At 41.4% G+C, this 19,170-nt stretch overlaps 1 protein-coding gene across 2 annotated transcripts in view; it reads left to right on the top strand.

Moving 5' to 3' along the window:
* The window catches only part of LOC147674128 (dipeptidase 2-like), a 365,658-nt gene that overhangs the window by 300,883 nt on the left and 45,605 nt on the right, over nt 1–19,170 (top strand). For both annotated transcript variants that reach the window (XM_086945196.1, XM_086945195.1), the window contains exons 8-9: nt 12,306–12,390; nt 15,338–15,413. In XM_086945196.1, the coding sequence (XP_086801322.1) occupies nt 12,306–12,390; nt 15,338–15,413 (161 nt within the window). The remainder of the gene's footprint in view (nt 1–12,305; nt 12,391–15,337; nt 15,414–19,170) is intronic.

Raw genomic sequence — 19,170 nt, 5'->3', positions numbered from 1 at the left:
TAAGAGCTTAGCAAAAAAGAACTAAAAAGTTATAATAATTTAGGGGCAAAAATAGAGGAAAAGGAGGAAATAAGCTCAACGAAGAAGCCATTTGGCCTAGGAGCTCTGGCCTTATTCAAAGACTTAATAGCTTTGATAAGTTCCTTAAGAGTAACATATTGTTCAAGAGATAAAAGAGTATCAGGAATAGGGGGGCATGAAAAAAGTCTTAATATCAAACTCACAAGGAATTGTATCCTTTTTATAGAGAAGTTCATAATAGGATTCAAAAGCATTATTAATATCAGAGTCAGAAGACATTACAGTTTTTTTGTGATTATGACGAATAGGGCCAATATTTGTCCATTCCGATTTGATTTTTATATAATTGGCTAAAATTTTGCCAGCTTTATTTTGGCTGCCAAGGTATTTCGATTTAATTTTGAGGAGGACGTGCAAACATCAATCGTAGTAATCTTATTCAGGGCAGACTTGGCTTTAATCAGTTCCAACAAATTAGCGGAGGACTTGGAGGTGAAGTATGTATGCTTAAGAACTTTGATATGTTAGAGAGGTAAATGGAATCTAATGTCTTTTTCTTTTTAGCAGAGTAGGCAATTGTGAAGGCCCTAAAAGAAGCCTTGAAAGCATCCCAATTATAGTGAACAGTAGTGTCTTTAGTGTGATTGTGTTGAAAAAAAGCATTAATAAAGGAAGTCACTTCTAAAATAAAGGCTTTGTCTGATAGTATGGAGTTATTAAATGGACAACGTCCCTTTATAGAAGTATTAAGAGACATGTCAAAGGTGGACAAAACAGAGGCATGGTCAGAAATAAATATAGAACCAATTTCTGTTGATTGAATAGAGGGGAGTAAGGATTTAGAAACTAGAATATAATCTTTCTGAGAAATAGTATGGTGTACATTGGAAAAGAATGCAACTTCAAATACATAAGGGTTGCATGTTTTCCATACATCAAAGAATAGGTGAGAGGCAATGGCAGATTGGAATGCTTTATGAGAATTATCAGGTTTAAATTTGTAATTAGATTTCCTATCCGTAAACGGGTCCAGCCAATCATTAAAATCCCAGGCAACAATAATATTCGGATTAGAGAAAGAAGATAACTAATTTAACACAGGGCAAAAGCTCAGGGTGAGATTTAACAGGACCATAAATATTGAAGAAAGTTATACGATTATGAAATATAATAGCATCAACCAACAACCATTGTCCATTTGTGTCCCATTCAATTGATAAAATCTGAATATTCAATGACTTGTGGCATAAAATGGCTACACCGCATTTATGATTAACAACAAAAGAAAAAGTAACCTGACCAACCCAGCGACGTTTAGGTTTAAGTGATTCAACATCATTACAATGTCTTTCCCATAAAAAAGCAACATGTGTATTAAGCTTAGATAGGTGAGAAAGTACCTTCTGACATTTGACAGGATGAGCCAGACCACGAACATTCTTTGAGACAACATTAAACATGATGTGGGGTCGGGATGAAGATACAGGAACAGTTACAACAGGCTGTAAAATTGATAAGAAAAATATAAAGACAGTTTATCAACAAAGAAAGAACATAAGAAAAAAGTCCCTTAGAAAAGAAGAAAGAGTATATAGTAACCACTTATACAAATATAACGGAAATAAGAAAAAGAAACAAGGAAAAAGAAGAGGGCAAAATAGGAGTGAAATAGAAATGAGGGAAAGGAAATAAGAGAAGGAAAAATACAGGACAGATCAATTATGGAAATCTAGATCTGGAAAAGAGAGAACAAAGGATGAGCATAGTGCATGCTAGTGTCAAAAGCAAGAGCGACAGCAGAGGAGACTAGAAGATATATAAAAAATAGCCATATATTTAAAGAAATACAGAATCAAAGAATAGAATAAGAAAAGCCATGCGAAGAGTTGAGGGTATTTAGCAACATCAAGCATTAACCTTCATATTCTGACTTGTAATTCTCAGTAAAAAAGTTTTTCGTTTATCTGGATCATCGCAAGATCCAGATAAAAACACCTTCATGGGTGGCTTTACAGAGGCAGGGATGAAGAATAGCATAACGAATGTTCAGTTCTCTCATCTGGAGTCAAACGGCTAGGAATTATTTTCGACAAGCATTAGTTGCGTTGGAAATATCTTGAGAAATTAATATGTTATGACCAGACCAGCCTAGACAATGTTTTTCCTTAGCAGTTTTCAAAACATGCATCAAGTCGGTGAATTCCCAAAAGAGCATTATGATACCTTGAAGTTTAGTGGAGTGGGATTGAAGGCGGCCCAAGTGATGTGCACGTTGAATGTTGAGAGAGTATAGATTGAGGGCCAAGCAGATCATGTAAAAACCTCTTCAAGAAGGGCAGAACCTTCAAGGTTCTCAGGAAGACCATAAAGGCGACGATTGTTCCTTTTGTTTAAATTTTCAAGGTCCTAAGTATGTAATTTGAGATTTTTGATTTTCAACATATGTATTTTCGCCATTCCAACTCAGACATCTTGCCCTCCATGACAATCCAGTGATAATCCAGCTGCTTTCAATTTATTGTAGTTTTTCATTAGCTGCTTAACAAGAAAAGGTTTAAGACCTTGCCCCTCATCCAAAATGGTGGCCAAAACCAGTTATGGGACAACAGAATTGGAGAGGGAGGGTCATTTTTTGCTCTCTTTGGTTTTATACCTGAAGAAAGTGGTTAGGAAGAAGTATGCGAGTCACTGGCCATCTTGACAAAATTAATTGAACGTTGCTTAAGCTTTTGAAAAGATCGAATCCTGGTCATCCACAAAAAAAATGATTGTTGAGATGTAAAAATCCAAAGTAAAGTGATCTATAAGAAATTACAACACAAATTATATCAATATATCATATTTACACATATTTCAATGTAATTTATGCTTCTAGATTACATGAGAACTTTAATGTTCATCTATCAATAAGTGGAGAAAGATTAAATTTGGGCCAGCCTGGAGGAAAGGGTCATTTGAGGAAAGTCATACTTGCGGAAAAGTGCAGGTTGCCCAGTAAATCTGGGGAGGCTGGATGTCAGGTTGTTCGTATGTAAAGAGAGGAATTCACAGCTGCAGCACCAAGAGCTAAGGAAAGCACTATAACAAACTGTCAATGGTGCCCGAAATTACAGCTGACAGGCAACTCCTGAGGAAGCAAGAAATCTGAAATGGGAGCGTCGCGCTAGAAAATGGCGGCTCGCATTTGTGTGAAAAAAATCTCAGCCGCTGCACCTTTGACTGGAATCCTTCCTGTAGATCTGTTAACATATGATTTTATCCAACCAAGGATTCAATTTAGAGAACACTTGTTTTCAGAAAATTTCAAAACCAATCAGGTTTATCGGCCTGTAGTTTGTGAGGTTGTTTTTGGTTCCCTTTTTGTGAATGGGAAAAATGTTCAATCCCTTCTAGGATTAGGAAATTACTTCACCTGAAATTATAGCATTGGATAAAAATAATATGAATACAGGGGGTCATGGCCAAGCATCGAACAAAGTGGACGCCTGGTCCTGCAGCTCTGACAAGGAGCACTATCCAACCCCCTCCTGCTACACCAGGGCCTGTAGAGAATGGAGGGCGGGCCCCGCATGCATAGCTAATGGTTTCCGGGCATGGGGGATGAGCTGAAATTACCCATGTGCAGTATGGCAGAGAGCCCAGAGTAGACCCCACAGACATGAAAATCGATGAATGCTAAAATTAGCAAACTGCATGGAGCAGCTGTGACCCATGAGGAAAGATGGGCAGAATAGTAGCAGTGCTTAGAAGCAGATCCTGAGCTGTGGTGGACTTGACTTTTCCTTGTGGAAACATCGAGCCAGATTGCAGAAGGTAGGATGCCGCTAGGCCGTAAGCGTCTGCGGGGCTGCAGGGAGGAACCCGCTAAGGTGACTGCTTGGAGGTCTATCCTGCATCCTAGCCATGATGTCAAGAGGAACCCAGCCCTCTGGGAAGGGGTAAGAACAGAACCGCACAGTACCGGGAAGAATTGCCTGTATGATGCAACACGGTTGACTGTGGCGGGGAAGCGGTTGCCCACCCAGACTGACCGAGGGAGCCTGCATTAGCGGGCCCGTAGGTTGAGGACTAAGTTAATTGAGTGGTAGCGGGGCAGCGTGGGAGATGAAACCAATGACACCTGGCAACCCTCCAACAGCGTTTTGATTGAGCAGAGGACAATCAGAGGGATAGAGGCTGTGGAGTGACAGAGATAGAGCCATGCTGCCTTGGCCCAGGGACCTGATGTATTCCTGTCAGAGGAGTGTAGAGGGCAGATATTTGTGGAGGCCCCAAAACAAGGGACTTAACCACATTGAACTTAAGTGTCAGGCCCCTTGATATGCACACAGACTGGGAATCTCTGGGGAACAAAGAATGCTATGGAAATCCCTGGCCCGCAGAGTCAGTTGCAAACTCATGGAATGGTTGCCGCCTCTGCCCTGGGTGAGGGTGCCCCTGATTGTTCAAGCTTCTGTCTCCAACTGTGAACTGCCCTCTCCACCCTACGTTATGATCGAAGCAAGGATAGCTCCATTAATCTGTATCAGCAGGCTGGTACTCGACCCGGGACTTGGACCCTCCCGGCAGATCAAGCACCAACTGCTCTGCTGTGGTTGGAAAAGGGTGTGACTGGACAATTCCTCCTCGTGGCCTTTCGGGACCTGAAGGAGGAGATCCTCACTATCAAATTGGTTCTACGTGGGGATCTCCAAGTGGTGCGCAGAGTCATTTTTGCCTATTATGCGCTCCGTTTCAAACGTGAAGTTTAGGCAAAAACTCCCCTCCGTGGCAGAGTGGAGTAAGCCAGCCCCTTCACCCTCCCAAATTAATGAAAAAAGAAGGCACTTACCTGGGTGGCTGCCTCCTCCTCTGCCTGGTCGCTCTCCTTCCTGCCCCTCGCCATCCTTGCCGTCCTCCTTCTCCTATGAAAAATCCCTATGTCACTAGAGGTGTCTGGTATTGGCAAAATGTTCAAACTTTGAAGATGATTTGGAGTGCTTGGTGGGTTTTGCTAATGGTGTATATGTGGGCAGCAGTTCAGACATTGTTGGGAAGAGTGCCATAAGTGTGTGTTTCATTTAAATGTGGTGATGAAGTTGGTGAGAGCGAGCTGGCCTAGGGAAAAAAGTTTAGTTCCTGACCTGCCGCTTTATGGGGACGTTGCTCCAGCATTGTATTTGACACAGTTAGAGGCAACGTTATTGGCATGGACTACGATGTGGAGGATTTTGTAGGGAGTAGTGTATGCAGGTCAAGTGATAAGAGACTATTTTGTAGCACTCTGCCTATGAAGTTTGTAGTGTGTTCCATGTAGGCGTGGGCGGAAAATCCGTTCCGCTCGCGGATTTTGCGGATTTTCGGGAAATCCGCAATCCGCGAGATTTGCGAATTTCCCGCAAAATCCGCAAATCCGCGAGCAGCGGATTTTGCTCGCACTGCTCGCACTGTTCGCGTGAGTTCGCGCCCCGCGAATAAGTGCAAAATTGCAGAAATACGATTTTAGCAAAACTGAAAGTAACTACTTACCAGGTTCAAAAGTTCAGGCTCATCATTAGTAGCCATTTCCTGGAGTGCTTCCTGAGGGGCCCCTCCAGAGTTCAGTTGCCAGTTGAAACTAGTATGTGACCCTGCTCTGAACCTCAGAATAGTTACACATATGCCACAAAGGTCCTGAATTACAGCTAAGGGAGACAAGCAGGAGCCAGGCTGGAAGTTAAAATCCATTAATCAGCCCCTAATTCATTATTGTCAGTTGGGGCAGGGCAGGTGTTGTAACTAATTTTGCAACAATGAAAGCACTTAGCAAGTGCAAAAGATCACTAATCAGGGCGCACTAAGGAAGCAGGTGCCAGCTAAAAAAATATTCTGTGACACATGAATCAGCCCCAAATTAATTCAGGTCACTTGAGGCAGGGAAGGTGTGCTTTGCTTTGCCGAAAATAATGTACACTGGACAACCAGAGGGTGTGGTGATGAAACAGAGGGTGGCATGGGTGGGCCAGAGGGTGGCATGAGTAGTCAGAGAGTGGCAGTGGTGACAGAGAGTGGCAGTGATGAAGAAGAGTGTCCCAAACAGGCTGGACACGTAGAAACAACAAGTTCGCGAAACTTGCGACCCGACAGGTAAGTTCGCAATTTGCGAAAGTGTACAAAACCCTCGCGAACTGGCAGAAACACGGGCGAACACAAAAAAAAAAAAATCCGCAAATTCGCGGGAATTCGCGGATTTTGCGGATTGCGAATCCGCAAATCCGCAAAATTCGCGAACGCGAGATCCGCAAAATTCGCTCATGCTTAGTTCCATGAAATACTGAGAGGGTACAGATTTTCCAAGTCTGTTTCATACTTTGTCTGGCAACAAAGTTCACCCTAGTGTTAAATGAATATTAGTTTGGATTAGGTTTTAAGGTCTTTTAGATATGACAAGAGTGAAGTATTCTTTTATGGATGTATTTTCTCAAGAAAGTTTCCCTAAGAAATTAGCATTGAATAGTGGAGTAGATTATGGTTCTAACTATTTTCAGATAGTCTTGCATAGTTGAGAAACTTCAGAATCTTTAGCACATCAAAGGTTTCTGACTGTAACCAACTTTGCATAGCCAGCTTGCACACCAGATTCCATGATGCGTGATTTCCCGTGGGTAGGGCATAATATGCCAGGAAATCTTGAGGACACACAAAACAGCCACTGCATGCCCTCCACTCACAGGTTAGAGATGTGGGGAAGAGGAAATGGACAGGGACATCTTGACTGGGTATGAAGCAGGCCAGTAGCACGAGCTTGTTTAAAAACTTGGCTCTTCCCTTAAAACCCTGTCTTTCCGACCGTCCCCCTCCCCTCTGGAAAAACTAGGTCCTCTTAGTGCTGGGATGCCCAAGGGTAGCTATGCGCTCTACATATCCAAATCCAAATCCTTGTTGGACGGCAGTGGGAGCACAGTGGCAGCCAGAAAGCAAGGGACAACAAGTGCTGAGGTGGGAGTTGATACATTGCCTTTGGGAGTGGGCCAGGAAAAGGGGATGGAAGATTGCCACGAGTGGAGGCAGTTCACTTGCAGCCATTTTCAGCATGAAAAACTGGTTCCCGCTTCTGCAAATAAATATTGAAACTGTGCCTGTGTTTTGGTTAAAAAAAACACTTTGCAATGCATGGAACAGAGTGTTTGTGTCATCATGTTCTTAATGGCTTAGCCAAAAAGGCTAATAGATGTACTTGAGATTATATGAGACCGTCTACCGTGTGACATTCTATTACTTGAAGCAATGACATCAGTATTGTGGTATTACAGCTAAAATCCTTATTACGCTGCAAAAGTGACACCATTTAAGATGCAAGGAGTGGTTGCAACAAAAGAAAATTGTTGTGTAGAGCAGTGTTGGATAGAGGCCCATGTTAGTAAAACGTTACTCATGAATACTTGTTCCAATAATCTAATGGCAGTCCCCGTCATTTTATTCCTCATGAATCCCACCATCATCCCCCTTGAGAAAACAGTCACCACCATGCCAAACCTAACACACTTGCCCAAAAACTCCATGGGACTTATGTAATCCAAACACACCTTACACCATGTATCACTTGCCTCACTCACTGAACCCATACCTTCCACTCCGAACCTTCAAACGCTTCTCACTCTTTACAGAACATGCACTCTTTCACCCAAAATTTTATATTATCATCAATTCCAGGCAACCCAAATTCTTCCTTCAGACGATTTTTGCCAAAGATTGACCCAAATGGCCTTTATGCCCTAGTATGATCAACTTCTTTCTCACCCCCTCCAGAGGCACATATTTCTACCCTCTCGACACCAAAGATTCATTTGACCCACTGCTCAATTCATCTTGTATTTTTACAAAACCACTCAAGGGAGTTCTCACATCTCCTTCACGTTTCCAACCCTCACGAGTACTCCTCACCAAGTCCTTGAAAATCCCATCAATTTTTGCAGCTGCTTCCAACTCTTGGGTGATGGACTCAAATTCTCCTTCCAACACATCTTCAATATTTGCTACCACACAAACTAACTCTTCCTCCATCCTACCTTCATACAAAACTCTCAACAGCAACCTGGATAAGCAATAAGCCTGCACATTCTTCCACCCATACATGCTCAAGATCGTACCTGTATCCTTGTGACCTAGATGCAAAGCATGCTAGTCTGATACTCTCACCAACGGCTTATGATTCGTCCATAATGCAAACCGCATACCCCATAAATTTGTGTGGAAATACACAACTCCCCACGCCGATACCAGAGCCTCTTTCTCAATTACAGCAAAGTTCTCTTCCGTTTGGGAAAGAAACTTTAAGGCACAAGTGACAGATTTATCCACACCATTCTTTATCTGTATTAAAACAGCCCTAATCCCCTGAGCACTGGCATCAACACTCAAAATAGTTTTGTTCTTTGCCTCAAATGGGGTTAACATTCCTGCATTGGCTGTACTAAAAGTTTCTTGCCATTCAAACTCTCTGCCTTTCCTCAAAAGCTCCCTCATACGACAGAAACAGAGGGTGGGCTGCAAGGAATCCAATGTTACCGGAAGCAAAATGATTGCAAAAATATCAGAGGAAGCGGACAATTCATGTATGAAATGCAACAGTTGGAAAGAAAACTGGAAGTAGGAGTTAATGTATTAAATAAGTAGGACAATTTTACAAAGGGGGATTGTAAATGTAAACAAACTATGGAAGGTAAAGAAGAGAGACAGATTGTGGAGAAGCCCAAGGAGAAAGTGAGTAGTTATGTGAGAACAGGATTTAGAGGGTGTTACAGATGTGGAAACATGGCACATGCTGTGGATTTTAAAGGTTGTTTTGCACAGGACTAAGATTGTAGGAGGTGTGGGAGAAAGGGTCATTTAGCAAGAGTATGTAAAGAGTTATCCAGGAATAGGGTGGTGTGTGTTGCAGAGGATGATGTCACACAAGATATTGTACTTTGTATTGAGGACAAAGAAGAAGTGAGAATGCATAGACCAAGGGCAGAAAATAAAAGGCCGAATGTAGAGTTACAACAATGATGTTTATCTGAAAGGTTATAGTGGAGAGAGGATACACATTGAGGGATGTATGGAGTATGACTTTGAATTCAAGGAGAGGAGGGTGTCTGGGAAAGTGTATGTGTCATGAGGGGTGCCAGCTATCTTGGGCTGGGTACAGCAATATGATTTACATATCGTCTTAGAACTCCGAAAAGGTACTGGCTATTCAAACTCATGAAAGTTTGGAAGTCATTTTGCTGAAATTTTCTAATGTATTCAGGGATCAGTTAGGCATGTTGAAGGGGTATGCTCACAAAATAAAAATGAAAGAGGAGGCAGAACCTAATTGACATGTAGCCAGAAGAATTCCCATTGCTCTACGTGGGGGAAGTAAAAAAGAGGTTGGAAGACATGCAAAGTGAGGGTGTCATCGAACAAGTGGAAACATCAAAATGTCGGTCTCCAGATGTTATTAAAAAAATAAATGGGTGGGAAAGTAAGAATTTGTGTAGATTTAAGTTGCATGAATCAATGCATTGTGATGGATAGCTTTCCACTATCGAATATTTCAGAAATGGGGCTAATGCTGAATAATGCAAAATTCTTCACTAGACTGGGTTTGAATTCAGCTTATCACCAAATCAAACTACATCCCATATCCAAAGCATTCTCAGCATTTAAAAAGAGTAGGTTTATTACCACACTTTTGTGTGACAACTCCGGGGAAGGCACCACATTGTTTCCAGTAAGAAGAGAGTCCGACAGTGCAGGTCATGCCCATCTGTGTCTTTGCACCGTACAGCACAACACAGAGGAAAAAGAAGCACAGGTACATTTGGAGAGCAGAAGTGTAAGGGACCCCACAAGTCTTACCTTTGACTTGCGAAGTAATCTTGCAGAGACGACATGAGCCACCACCACCGGACCCACCTTACCCCCAAGCTGGCTATACACAGGTGAGGATGTTGATGGGCACGGGGAAGGAAACCAAAAAAACGCTGGGATGTACTTGGTACCTCTGTTTGGGGACCGCCGTGTGTACTGACCACTTTATAGGAGAAATAAGAGCCCTTATTAATATATAACAAAAACACACAACATAGCCCCTTCCTTTCTCCTCCCTTTATGCACATGCAAGGAATGTTCTAGTACCTGTAGAAGGAGTCATCAGGCGTAAATAGGGTATCAGTGCTCCTGCGTGAGTTGGAGAGAAATCAGCATGGGCGCTCCCAGCGCGGTGTGGAAAAATCAGCAAGTGCGACTTCAGCGCGGTAAGGTCAGCAGAACTAAACAAATAAGCTCCAGCGCAGTATGGCGAGTTACAACAAAATCAGCAAGGCGCGTTTGGCGCGGAAAGGAAAACAAAACAAACGCGCTCCAGCACGTTGTAGTAAGTATAGAACAGGGCGTTTCCACGTGGCCCAACAAAATCAGCAAAGCACCTTTGGCGCGGAAAGGAAAACAAAACAATGCGCTCCGGCGCGTTGTTGGTGTGTAGGAAAGCAGAGTAGGAACAGGATGTCCCCAACGTGGCCCAAACAAGGAAATGCCCTCCAGTGCGTGTGGGTGTCCAGGGAGTCAGATCGTCACACAGCGTGTGAGAAGAGCCGGAGACAGCAAACGTGCAACAGCGCAAGAACCACAAGGTATGTTCCAACAAGGAACAGTAGATGGAAGACTGCAAATTTACTTCTGGGCTGAGGACCACCGTGTAAGCAAGGTCCGATGCACACAACAAATATTTGTGATATGATTGATCACAGACAAATAACAAGGATGGAGTCGCACAAGCGTGTTCTTTTTGTGTCGTTTTATTGGAATGCGTATAGTTGGAACAGGAAACCAGCCTGTTTCCTGGTTTCCTGTTCCAACTATACGCATTCCAATAAAACGACAAGACTGGTTTCCTGTCAATCGTATCACATATATTTGTTGTGTGCATCGGACCTTGCTTACAATTGACTACAAGGGAGGAGTCTCTCCACCTTTGGTTCTCAGAGTTTAGGGTTTTCTCTGACCGAGTTGCACCAACCATAACTACCATTTCTTTCGACTCAACCACTACTTGTTGTGCGCCATTCACTTCTGAACACTCACAAACCCTTCGCAGAACTCTAATTCTGAGGACCGCCGTGTAATACGGAATCCGAAGCACTGAGCGGGTGGAAACCACGGGTCTTAAGTGGTTTCCCCCGGAAGCGCTTGAAGTCGCCGGCAGCCTCCGGAGTGCAGCTAGACTGCTAACTCCCTTCGGACCGGAAGTGAGTGATGCCTGCTTCGTCAAAGGTACGGAGCAGCATCCCTTCCGCATTCGTGTAGGAAACGGTACCCTAACGAAACATGATAAGAAGTCTTTCACCACAAATGATGTTCGAGCCATGCAACATCCATTCGGTCACACATGCACAGCATACAGAGTACACACTCTATGAAAATTAGATCATCATATATATATAGGAATGGTTATACTTTATCATAGGAGCATGGCTGATATCTTTCCCATCACTGAAAAATACAAACCATGGCCTGTGTCCTTGAACTTCGAGTCAGCTGCAATCAATGGTAAGAATCTATAAAACATAGTTTGAGGGGGCAGCAACTATACTCAGTTCTGGGTGAGGGTATTGTTGTGGTGCAATCTCTGACCTGGAGAGCCTGGTAGCCAACTAGGGAATACTAGCAGAAATGCAGTGCCCCTCTGTGGATCCACAGAATGCTAAGCACCCTGACAAAATAAAGAGCATTCCATATACATCTGAACAGGAGCAGTGTGGCGAAACCTAACCCTCCATATAAGGACTGTTAATGTGTGTTATATGCAGCCTTTGTTGATGCTCAGATGAACTGATAGTGCGGCTGGTGTCTCATGGTTGGTTTCCAGGGGCGTTCAATATTTTTTACAACATTTTTTAATTGTATTTATTCAGTTTTCTGAAATGGGGCGTCCAATAGTTGTTGTGTATGCCCGCAAGCCTTGGTATCATTCATTCAAGTGACAAAGATGGTTGTACTTGGATGGTGTACTTTAGGGTCTGGTTTGTTTGACAAACCAGGCACTTTTCAAAATATGTTTACATTAACTAAATCATATTTTTATAACTTCCCACTTTGACTTAAAGTTACCAAAGTGGTACAAGCTTCTGGATTGTGTCTAAAGGAAAAGTATTTTAAGAGATTTTAACCAGGAACATCAATAGTTGCTTACCACCAAGAAGTGCAATGCACTCTAGAGAACGTGTCAGAAAGGCAGTAAATGTAAAATATAATGACATAAGATTTTTCATGTAAATGACAATATATTTTTTCATTTTCAGAAAAGGAATAAGGGTCTTGTGATGGTGACTTTTCATACAGAATTTGTCTCTTGCTCCAGCACTGCAAATGTATCCACTGTTGCAGGTTTGATGGCAAGCTTCTTGTTTTCAATTGTTTGTGGGTCATTCTTTTAACAGAATATATTTCTCTTGCTGTTTATTGTGAGACATCAAGTAATGTCACGGGGCTACTGATGGTTTCTTAAGGCCAGAGAGAATACTTACAAACATTCCTCAGTGGATTTGCCATTGGTAGGGGAAGGGTAATTTGCTTACACATGGCCTAATATTAGGTGATGTCGACAACAGCTCAAAGGCGTATAATACTGGGTGTTTGTGGGCTCCATCCTCTGAGACAGATTGGTCAGTCGTAAAAGTTCACCTAACTATAACCTATCTCAACATTAATGGTAGGCATGGGTCTGCAAAGGCCGATGAAGCTATGATCTGCAGAGTAACGTAGTTAACTACATTAGGGTAATAAAATGTGGAACAACCTATATTTTTATCTAAGTCTATAAAAAACTCATTAAAGGCAATCCATTACTGGTCTAACTATTTTTAACATCTTATTCCGGGCATATATCTCATTGACTTTGTTTCCACGTTTAATAGGTCTTTTCTTCGGATAGTTAGTAGCTGCCCATTGTTGAAGAGCTATTGTGTACAATAGCAATACTTACAGTGGGCTTTGGGTCAGTCCATTCCCTCTTCGTTATTGGCATCCCTATTTACTTGTTTCTTATTCAATGCCTTTGCTTTCCCTTCTTGAATCTGTCCTTCCACTGAAGTATGTTTTCTTTAGTTTGGATGGCTTGTATTATTCTCCTGCTTACGTACATGGAACAACTTTTTTCTTTGCTCCTAGCCCTCCATGTTAGTGCATGAGTTTTCTTGCTTTTGCCTCTTTCTTTCATGTGTGATACTTCCCTCAGCTCCATGCGCTGTCTTTCAGCCAGCACTTATGTTGTTTCCCCCAAAGTTTCCTATTCCGCTCAGCTGCCCATCCTGGTTGTATGACAGAGGCATACATGGCTAAACCACGAATGCCTCTACTACACAACCCCCAAAAAGAATGGGTCTGAACAACCCATCCCTGCTCACTATTATAAGCTATGGTGTTCACTTAATTCATACCAATACCCCCTCTATCCTGTTGCTCCTACAATCTGTTTGCTTTGTACCATTGCCCAGCAGCTGCGGTTGGCTAGAGGGTTGTTCCTTTTCCATCATGCCATTTCTTTCTTTTAACACCTTCCATGCTCATTACGAGCTCAGCTCGTCATGCAGTACAGTGCTCCTGTGCTCATGAAGAGCTGAGCTCGTCATGACCACACCCATTTCTATTAGGGCCCAGCACAGGAGAGGAATCTCTCAAGCAGCGATGTGGTTAAAAGAAAATATGCACTTCTAGATTGGCGTTTACCGTCTTGGAATGTAAATAAAAAACAAATGACCATGTCATTACGGATATACATGCAAATATCAGGCTGGGGCTGCAGTGGCGGCATGACACGGTCACATGCATGGAGACACATGCAAACATATGTCACATTTCCCTGTGTTTTTTTTTATTTTTTAGCATGGTTTTACTTTTTGCTAATGTTGAACAACATAGGCACCGAGCATTGGCATCTGTGAAAGGCCAGACCTGCGGGCTTTGCCAATACTTGTTTTCTTCTATATTAAATCCTGGGCGCTCTCCAAATTGATTCCCTCATGGCAGCAGGTCCTTCACAACATATCCTTTTAAATATTCTGAATCTCGATATTATCCATTTCAGTTCCAACCAAACAATTGAATTCAGACAGAGCAATCTGTGTTGCGAAGCATTGTTTTATCACATATCCCAATAAAAGTATTTGAAGCAAAGAACTAAGTAAATACAAGTCTTCAAATATTAGAATGTCAAATTGAAAAAAATATTAATACCCATAAAGCTACTCACATATGACTTTTTCAATGGGATAGAAGGAAATTTTCGATTTTCCTTTCCAATACATTTGAGTAACTATTTTTATAGGGCATGCTATTAATTATGAGTAGGTAGTACAGTTAATACAGTCTCCATTCTTTGGGTACCCACAAGCGCAAATAAAAGACAAAAGTCCACGTGCATGAACACAGGTGCGCTTGAACGGCCATAACGCGTCTTCAGTTAGAGATAAGGTACCATGCTTGCAGCATTTTGCATGGTGTCAAAGGTGTCACACAATGCATGGATTAATTGGAAGCTATGCACTTTGATGAATGGATGGAAAATAATGCAAAAAAGGCATGGATTTTAGCTTTTGGATAAAAATTTGATTTGTTTTGGCTTGCTGCTTTAACGGTTTTCTGCTTTTCCAGTTTCCCGCATTATGAACGCAAAAGTGTGCATTAAGGAGCAATTTCAATAATGTTCACTGCTGTGGTTCCTTTCAAGCATTTCCAAAACCTTGCTAAGATTTCAATGCAAGCATGGATCATCAGATGGAATACATTGATGTAATGGGATGTGATAAAGATTGGATTCGGAGAGTCCATCAAGCAATGCACTCCATTACTAGAATGATTTCAGTGAAGACTGTCAGATTTCCACTAAAAGCACCAGGTTCAATAGGAGCATGAGCAAGGGTTACACAACATTTCTGAGGCATGCAAACAAAGTTCTAGAGAATTAATATGTAGGACGCTCCTTTTGTAAATGTTACTTTATAAACCGAGAAAGTGACCTCAAATATTACCATAGTGCCTTGGAAACCTCATGGGAGTACCAAACTCGAACAGGACCCACCTGGAATATCATTAGACTATTTGAGAATGTCAGCCTGGTCTTGCTTCTGCCTTCCGCGTACTGAAGATTAAATATTAGCTAAATGGATATTAGGTCAGATAAAACTACTTGCAATCAAAATAGTTCACCTTTTCGCATAGCCCTACCTTCTGCAGCTTTTAAAAACTAGTAGCATCATAAATATTCTGAAATATATATTATTTTATAAAATAAATCGTGTTACATAGTTATTTGGCTACTTGCACTTTCCCTCAGATCATTTTGACCACATCAGGAAGATTGCTGGCCCTACATCCATTGGAATTGGTGGAGACTATGATGGAGTAGACAGGTCAGTGGAGCATACAGTATTGGCTATATAACATGTAAAACAACGGCTGAAAAGCATCAGCTTTTTAAAATATTAGTTTTATTTTGTATGAAAAAGAAATTTAATGTGGATTACTACAAATATCACCATTAAGGCAGAAACATTAGTGCAATACAAGGTATAGGTGTTAATGGTTTATTTACAACACTTCAAAAAAATTAAGATTGTGTAAATGTAAATTGCATAATGAGCTGCATACGGATTATTATGACAATTAATAAACTGAAACACATTTTTACACAATACCTATAGTAATGTTAGCAAATCAATGAATAACCACATGCCACAACAGTTGATGAACATTTAATGGAGAAGATGTCTAATAAAATGCACATATTTAAAATGGAGATCTTCTGCATGACGTGTGACCACACATCCTTTTGAAAGCCACAGAAGAGTTCGTCCATTGCTGAGAAACCAAGAACATAGAAGATCTTCCTAAGCACAGACCTCATAGGCAGTCTGATAGTGTCACCAATTTGCCATCCTGTTAAACATGCAAGCAGTCTCCCAGTAGGTGCAGCAGCTGCTCTATCACAAATAGGTGGAGGAACAGCAACATGGAGAAGGGTTTACCCACTGCCAGGGATGAGGTCACTCCCAGTGAAAGGAGAGGGCTCAATTAGTCCAACTTACAATACTGCCCCCCCTACTTCCATTTCCTCAAACAACTCACAGAGCTTGTACTAACAGCATATCTTACTGATTGCAGTGAGCTTAGGCAGGTGCTGTGGTATCATTGTACTCTTGTGTTACCGTGTGCCACTGTCAGCCAGTGAAATGACCAGAACTGACAATGTACCTGTGTGAATCAGTGGCACAGTAACAGCAATGCTGTGAGCAGGCAATACAATTTGTGGATTTGACATATGTTCAAGTCTTCTAACGACCCTGTAAGCACTGGTATCAACAGTGACAAAACATGCTCCTAACCACTATTCACACCATTATACAAGAGCTACATCAAATTTCATTTAACTTCTATTACACATACACCTGTGATGGCATCACTATTACGTACATTGTATTCAAGTACATTTGTATCCAACACCTCAGTAATGTGGTAAGTGTATGTGTACTGGCTCTGAAGATAAGCAAAGTGATAGGACAAATTTGCACAGAGACTCATGTTTCGGTCTTAGAGGGCAAATGTGAATGTTTGCAAAGATCATTTGATCAGGTTAAAACAGGCATTAGCAAACAATTGTTATGGCCATGGCTACTAACTGTTTACTTTGCTTCAGTTTATTAATAGTTTACGTTTCAAGAAATCAACACATCAGTGATCTTGGAACAGTAAACCAATGATAGAGTGTTCGAAAAAAACATTCTAAAATAGTGGACAATAAGTGCACTCTAATAGGGATGTATAGGCATCAATGTTGGAATGGCTTTTGCCATAAAGTATTATAACCAAATTCAAAGATGGACGCCTATGTGTGTTCATTTCTTCACGAGCAGGGGCAGCCATCTTTGCATGGTATTCTAGCACTTTTTTTTTTAACCTTTTGGCTGCTAAGCCTCTCCTCCTCCAACATTATTGGGAAGCTAAAGATATACTCAGGGCGTCTACATTCCCCTAGAGGGAACCAAGAAAGACCCCAAAATATAGCTACATTTTGGTTTTGGTTTGGAAATTGAGAAAAAAGTGTTCTGCAAGAAACATATTTTTCTTTCTAAAAATTACATCAATAAAGGTTTGCTGTGCTAGGATCACACCCTCCCTAGCTTTCAAAAACAAGCAGAATTGTATAAACAAAATATTTTTAACCACAGTTCTTCTATTTTTCAAAGTGGAAGTCCACTTTTTTTTGTTTTTGAAGGTTCAACTCACTTTGAGTTTGTGGTGGAAACAGATGTGAAACACATGTGTGATCCCAGTCATCTATATATTTGTTTAACAAAGACAGCATTTTGGATTAAACAAAGTGTTATTTTTTAGGATCCCTCAAGGTTGTCCCCAAAAACTAATCATTGAAATAAGGAAATAATGGAAATGAGCAGGAACAAATAGGCATTGATGACGATATTTTCATCTGTAATTTTTTTTATCCCAATGGCAGATCTACAAAAGCAATATACCATTATGTCTGATAGTCTCTTCTGGTGACTGGGTTATATAGGGCTTGTATGTTCTCCAAAACACATGATACCCAGAACCAACAACTGAGCTGCAGCTTATAATGATTTGTCATTGTGTCCTGAGTACTATGCATTCATATGGTAAAATATAAGCAATGAAAAATTGGTGTGAAGGAAACCTATGTAATTTTGAAATGTTCATAGGATACCAAGTTTAGGAACAGTTGCAATTTGTACACCTCTGGCATACCCATATTATCATTTGCTTCAGAGCGCAGTTTTTGCAAAATGTCTTCTATTTGGGAGCCACAAATTCAAAGAAATCCAATTGGTAATAACAGATGTTCTACTATTCTGTGTTCCCAAAAGTATCCTGATAAAACCTGTATCTCACTTATGTGGCTGGACCTAGCACCTGTATCTCAAAATATCTCAAAACATCACCTAGAGACATCAATTTGTTGTCAATGTTGGTAGTTGAAGGATTCAGGCACTAACTCCGCCTACACCCAGGGAAATCTACCAAGCCTAGACATTCTCGAAAACTAGACACCCAGATGAGTACCAGGTGATGTGATTCGTGTGGATCTCACAATGATTTTTTTCCACATATTTATTTGAAAGAAAAGTCCGAAATCTGTGAAAAACAGCATTACTGCCACACAGCACTCCCACGCTTCTATCAATAAAAAATGTGTTGTGTGGCTGGTCCTTGCTCCTGAGTCAGAAAACTCTGCAAAACAAGTCATGGAGACATTAATTATTCTGAGAGAAAAATGTCTGGCACCCTGTGTCAGGGGTATAGAAGAAAAGAATGGATAGTTCCCCAGATATAAAGTAGAAAAATGGTCTTCCCATGCTGAAGCAGAAGTCAGCGCAGCTTGGTCGTCCACCTTGTCCCCCTAAATAAAGGGTGGTTTATCATTTTCCATAACAGGGTGCTATCATTAGCTGTGCTTGACAAAAAAAGGTCCTCCCACAGCACTATCTTCCATTCCTTCTTCCTATTGTTAACAGCTGCTTTATACAATGCCCTAAGTTCTCTTACCTCCCCCCTGTCCCTATGCTTTTTTTTGTAGATTTACTGAAAGTGCCTTAAGGGCATTAAGGCAGTTATTGTCAAACTAGCACCAGGGTGCCATGATATTCTTCCTAGCTGGCCTTGAAGGGCAGTTTTAATATAAGACCCGATCTTGTCTTAGTCTAACAGGATACTATGACAGGAGGCCTCTGGATTAAAGTAGGCCCGAATTTCTAAAAGGCACGATGTGACTAACTGAGTAAGAAAGGTATCAGTAATTATTTTACACCACTTTAGTCTACGCCCCAAGGTCAACTGTCTCTTTTTTTTTTTTCTTTTTTTGTTGTCCTCATCTCCTCCATGGTTGTGATCTGCTAAACCTCTGAACAAGGAAGAAAGGCATATCGTGGTGCTGGCATGCTGACTCAGTCAAAGACTGGTAAGGGTACAAACTGAGAATGGGACTGCCAAGACCCTACAGCTATGTCATTCGCCATGCCGATCCTGGCACCTTGTTACATTTTAGACAGATACTAACCATAAGCCAATTACCACCATTGCTTATATCCACCGGTACGCCAAAAAAAAAAAAAAAGGCTAAGTTGTTTAGCAGGG

Source organism: Lissotriton vulgaris, chromosome 12, assembly GCF_964263255.1.
Source record: "Lissotriton vulgaris chromosome 12, aLisVul1.2, whole genome shotgun sequence".
Taxonomy (NCBI): Eukaryota; Metazoa; Chordata; class Amphibia; order Caudata; family Salamandridae; genus Lissotriton; species Lissotriton vulgaris.
Note: the sequence above shows the minus strand (reverse complement) of the source record. Positions and strands in the feature narration are given on the sequence as shown.